At 41.2% G+C, this 5848-nt stretch overlaps 1 protein-coding gene across 2 annotated transcripts; it reads left to right on the top strand.

Annotated features, from left to right (window-relative positions):
• The first annotated feature begins 300 nt into the window (after positions 1–300).
• Positions 301–4554, top strand: LOC133664493 (FAST kinase domain-containing protein 5, mitochondrial). Of its 2 annotated transcripts, none has more exons than XM_062069160.1 (2): positions 301–402; positions 1680–4554. In XM_062069160.1, exon 2 carries the CDS (start codon positions 1688–1690, stop codon positions 4112–4114), a length of 2427 nt encoding a protein of 808 aa, XP_061925144.1. In that variant the 5' UTR covers positions 301–402; positions 1680–1687; the 3' UTR covers positions 4115–4554. The 2 variants fall into 2 exon arrangements, with proteins under 2 accessions (XP_061925144.1, XP_061925143.1); XM_062069159.1 differs by lacking the exon at positions 301–402 and adding an exon at positions 530–663 and having other exon boundaries at positions 1680–4553.
• The last annotated feature ends 1294 nt before the right edge of the window (positions 4555–5848 follow it).

Genomic DNA, 5848 nt, shown 5'->3' with positions numbered 1-5848 from the left:
ACTAAATCCTTTCAGCAAAAATATGGCAATATCGCGAAATGATCAAGTATGACACATAGAATGGATCTGCTATTCCCGTTTAAATAAAAAAAATCATTTCAGTAGGCCTTTAATTTTTTTATTCAAGTTTTTTATTTATTTTATTTCTGCTTGTATTTCTTTTATTTGGGTTTTATTGTTGTAGGGTTTCTTTTTCTGTGATATGGATCCCTTTGGTCTGAACGAAAATGACGACTAGGAGAACTGATTACCGCAATTTGTTTCCTGTTTTGTTTTTTGTGTTATGTTTGGAACTACTCGGTTGCCATAGCTGTATCAGTTATGGCCGCTCTTACCGGAAGTGTTTCTAACTTGCTGGGAAATTTTCAAAATATACAGTATAACAATTTTGAGCATGTGCATGTAAGTAACATCTTAAACGAGCAACAAAAACAAAATATTTAGAAATATTCATATTTAATATTTTCAAAATAAAACTATCTCACTAGTGTTGGTTAATTCAGGTTCAGACTGCCCCGCTAACGATTAGCAATATTGTATTTTGGAGGTAGATCTACTTCGTCTTTTCCGGTGTGGTTCATTTGACGGCTTGGTGGGTTAACCTTAGCTTGTGTAACTTCATGGCCGCTGCACATGTTACTTCTTCTTGTCGGTGAGACAGAGGTGAGTTTGATGTCCCTTTAATGACGTTGTGTACGTTTTAAGCAGTTACGTTAGAAACATGTACAAATGATATAAATGGCAGCTGTCTTGTTTTATCACATTTATATTTCATAAAGGAGTTCTTTCACTACCATCTATGGTAGTGGATAGCATGTTTGCATGTAACATGATAGTAAAACAACTTTTTGCTTTAAATGTATTTTAATTAGAATTTACATAGTTAAACTGCTAATGTAGGGCACGTTTAAGGACTGAATGTATATGTTATGACGTAGCATTTAGCACCTAACTGTTAACTTTATGCCAGTGGTTCTTAACCTTGTTGGAGGTACCGAACCCCAACTTCATATGCGCATTCACCGAATCCTTCTTTAGTGAAAAATAAAATGTTTTTTTTTTCAAATTCAAGACAAAGTTATATGTTTTTGGTAACACTTTAGTATGGGTAACATATTCTAAGTAACAAAGACTTAATTTAGAGTTATTTGGACACTAGGGGAACATGTTCTAAGTAAAAAGACTTAATTTAGAGTTATTTGGTTAGGGTTAGGGTCAGGGTTATATTAAGGCCATGCCGAATAAGCCTTTAATAAGTTCTTAATAATGACTAGTTAAGAGCCAATATGTTACTAATTTGCATGTTAATAAGCAACTAATTAATGGTGAATATGTTCCCTATACTTAAGTGTTACCATGTTTTTTTACTGGTGCATAAAATGAACCGTGCATGAACATCACCTTGTTCAAATAACAAAACCAACACAGTGCATAAACTCACAACAAATTACACACCTGCAAACCAGTCAGCTGTTGCCGTATCCGTAATACGCCGTTAGGGAGAAGTTTTTATTTACACGATGAGTCGGGTGTGTTTTGACCTCCGCCGAACCCCTGTGGCCGACTCACCGAACCCCTAGGGTTCGATCGAACCCAGGTTAAGAACCACTGCTCTATGCCCAGCTGTATGATAACTCCTCTCATATCTTTAATTAATGTTGCATTTGTGTTTTTCACAGACCCATAAATGGCTGCCTGTGTCCTGTGTAGCTTAAGGGCAAGACTGCGCTACCTACCAGGTTTGAGAAAGGGTTTTGCTCATTGTGCTATTGACAAACTTGACAATGAGATGTTGGATGAGCAGGACAGGATGGCTGAGGACTCACAGTTACTGGATGCTTCTTTTCATGGAGGCTACAAACTCCATTACAAGCCATCCTCTTATCATTATCCTGTGGGCAAATCTGCTCTCTCCTCCTGTCAAAGCGTTAATGATGACAAAGAACAGTGTCTGGTCACTCTCGCACCTTCCGTCTGTCAACAGAGCAATCGCTACAGAGTGACGTCCTCCCGGCATCCCTCGAGCTCAAAAAACACGCTGCTCAGCTTGGCGTTCAACAAAGGCTCTAAACTGAAAAAGACGCAGCCTTCGCATCACACAACACCTGTGTCACCTGATGTTAAAGTTGATAGACGCGCCTTCATCAAATGTCGACCAGAGTATTCAACCATCACCCTTGACCTCACCCAGCGGCCTCCTCCTATCAATTGGGAACATGTTGTGCATATCCTCCAGAAAGTGTCGGTCATCAAAGGCAGCATGAAACCATCGGACGTGTCTCGTTTTATTGTGGATCTCAGCCACATTCACACAGACAATGTGTTATTAGTGAAAAGCGAGCAAAGCTTTGTCATGCTGCTTCGCTACATGGAGGAGAATCTTCATCTCTTTTCTCTCACTGAGCTCCTCGACGTGCTGCGCTCGTTTGTGTGGTTGGAAATGCCTTGTGGCCACACTGTCCTCCAGCTGCTTGAGGACGAGCTCATTCGCCGAGCAGATGAGATGAGGTTTGACCAGTTGCTGCTCGCTGCAGACTTGTGGCGCTGCCTCGATAAGAAAGTGCCCAAATTTTTAAAGCACCTTTATGGCATAGTCCATTTGTATCTAGGACAAGTTGATGTTTCTAAATTGGTCCAGCTGCTTTACATCATGGGAGAAGGGAGGTACTGCCCAAAAGTCCTGGTCCAGCCCATAGAGCAGCTACTCATGCGCCAATTACACCATTTACAGCCAGAGGAGGTTGGCACGTTATGCTTGGGCCTCTTCAAATCCCGAACGTCTCTCTCTGAGACCGCTGTGATTCGTCTTTTTGATAAAGCGCACTCTCACGTTGAGGACATGAGTAACTTTGCTATTGTCAACATGCTCAAATACCTGCGTTTCAGCTACTTTTTTCACGAGGCGTTGATGGAGGCCATGACGCATGAGGTGCCACGCCGGGCTGGGCGGATGGGTGTCTCTGGGCTGATGCACATGGCACTGGCTTTTTCGGCATTGCGTTACCGTAACGATCACATGCTTGCTGCAATCGCTGAGGAAATTCCATCATTGGTGCCACATTGCCGGAGTAAAGACTCGTGCAAGCTGCTGTGGGCTTTTGGCACCTTAGGGTTTCTCCCAGTACAAAGCCCAAACTTGTACCCGAGTCTGACAGAGGCCCTCAGGAAAAGGAAGGCTGAATTCCAACGATACCCAGAGCATCTGCTCACTGGTCTTCTCGGCTTGGCCTATGTCTCGCAGTTTCCAGAGGATCTAATCGCGTTAGCCTTGAACCCTGACTTTGTCAACTTAGCACTAAAGTCAACAAAGCTGGAGCTCAAAAAAGACTTGTTCACCTTAGATGGAGTCGTGGCCCTGGAGCTGCCACACTGGACCGGTCCTCGACTGAGCCGTGAACTGAGGCAAGAGGTGACAGAAATGATGTGGAATGTTATTCAACCTGAAATATGCCAGAAACCGGAGGTGAAGTGGGCCGAGACCACATTGCAGGAGTTGCTAGGAGGAAAGGAGTTTGTCTGTAAGCGAATGATTCTCCCCCACATGCGGTCAATTGACTTTGAAGTGCACCTCGATCCATCTGGTCAGCCCATACCTGTCAGCACAGAATGCCAAACAGCCACAATATCTCCCCAGAACTGCTCCTCCAAAAGTGCTTCAAACCATAGTTGGGAGAGAATAAATAGAGGAGTAAGCGTGACAAATGAACTTATAGCGCAGCTTGCAAATTCTAGAAAAGCCCCAATTCCAACAATCCCCCTTTCTGAAGTTACAACTCCTTCCATAAAGGAGCCCGATGAAAGTGAAACATTGTTCAATACTGGGTTGAACCTGAGAGCCGCCAACACAGAGATGCTCACCAAACCAAACATCCAAAAATCCTCCCTTCAGGACTCTGTCGTTAAACTTGCCATCCAGGTGCCCAGCAGGAACAACTACTGCTACAAATCACATCAGCTGTTGGGCCTTCACGCCATGAAGATGAGGCAGCTGAAGATGGCAGGATATAGAGTTGTAGAGCTTTGCCACCACGAGTGGGGTCCTTTGTTAAGGAAAAGTAGGACTGAGAAGATGGCCTACCTTCACTGTAAGGTCTTCAACAGCCTGGATAGTTGATCAGGGATTTAAAATTAAAATACTTTGCTACCTTGTTTGGCAGAGTTTTGTTGATAAGAATGTGCTAAGCACAGCAAAAATGTATTCTATTGACGTTTTTGTTGCTTATGCATCTAAATAAAAAATATAACATATGATGCTAAAAAAAGTACCACCTTGTTCATCATCTTTTCAAATTAAGGTATCCACTGCCAGCCATTATTGCGAGTCAAATATATTAATAGTCAGTTGGTCTGTTTGAAAACAACTAGCATGTTCTCTCCATGGTGCAGTTTGATTTGTCTGGTGTGAACTAATAAATCATTAATTCAGTCAATTTTATTATTAGTAGAAAAGGTGGTTTGGTTTATGATTTAAATGAAATGTCCATAATCAGCTCAAAATGGAAGCCAATGAAATTAGCACCATTAAATGCTGTGTCATTCAAAGCAGTTGCTAACAACTTTTTATAATTTATAGTTTTCAAAGTCGACATCAGGGATTCTCAAATGATGGATGTGCAATGCCACCTTGTCTAGGGTGTACCCCGCCTTCCGCCCGATTGTAGCTGAGATAGGCTCCAGCGCCCCCCGCGACCCTGAAGGGAATAAGCGGTAGAAAATGGATGGATGGATGGATGGATGGATGTGCAACCCACTTTTGGGTGTGTGGCAGACAGCTAGCCAAACATTACAATATGAAGAATAAAATATAAAGCCAACGTCTCACTTTTTGTGTTTTATTTTGAAATAAACAATTACTTGATAGGTGTTTTCCTCATTGGTATATACTCAATACGCAAATTAACTAATTTTGTTGTCTTATGTAGCGATGAAGTGGCGACTTGTCGCCCGAATGCTGCTGGGATATTCTCCACCAACCCCTAAAGGGACAAGCAGTAGAAAATGGATGGATGTAGTGCAATTTTAATATTAAATTGTGTATTCATTTTTTAAGTCACATTTCAACATGTTTCACCTAATTGGTCTAATGATAAGCTCTGAAAAGCACTGGAGTTATGCTAGAAACAATTTCAGTACAAAGAAATTGCTTGGTTGGATTGCAATAAAAATGGGAGAGTGAACACATGTGGGTTCCAGGTTGCGAATAGTTAAGAACTCCTGTTTGAAATCATTACTTGATGCTAAACAAGTACTATAGGGGATAGGTTATTGTAATGCTTACATTTTTCTCACCCTTCATAACAAATTTACATTGACAGATCGTATATTTACACTTGCACAGTTAAACGTGCACAAAGGAGTAGAGAAATACAGTATTTTATTGAAACCAAACTTGTCTAAAAAATACACGGGATGAAGAATGTGTAATAGTTAGTAGATCGTCCATCCATTGGTTTATTGAAAGGCTATTAAATGAGCTGCATGATTAATTTCCACTAGAGGGTGCTCTCTGACAAAGACCGTGATGAACAGCCACTACATCACAATGCACTTGCACAATCCAATGAGATCGTATACAAGATTGTTTTAATCACAAATTTTAATGACATACACATTGTGCCTTTATGTATCTACATGTGAGGGGCCAAATGTTGAAAGCAGCCTAAAGTGTGATGCAATTTTACGCTGCTGGGCCCTATAACCACATTAATGAGCATTTTATGTCGCAATAGTGCAGGTTTCTCCAATGTTTTTGCCTGGTCAGGGATTAAGTAAATCCTAAAGTTTTAACATAAACATTTCTTATACCTTCTTATATTAGCAATTAGAAAAATTGGACCTGGTAGCACGG

This window comes from Entelurus aequoreus, linkage group LG14 (assembly GCF_033978785.1).
Source record: "Entelurus aequoreus isolate RoL-2023_Sb linkage group LG14, RoL_Eaeq_v1.1, whole genome shotgun sequence".
NCBI classification, from domain to species: Eukaryota; Metazoa; Chordata; class Actinopteri; order Syngnathiformes; family Syngnathidae; genus Entelurus; species Entelurus aequoreus.
The sequence above is the reverse complement of the archived record's forward strand: the minus strand, read 5'-3'. Positions and strand labels throughout refer to the sequence as shown.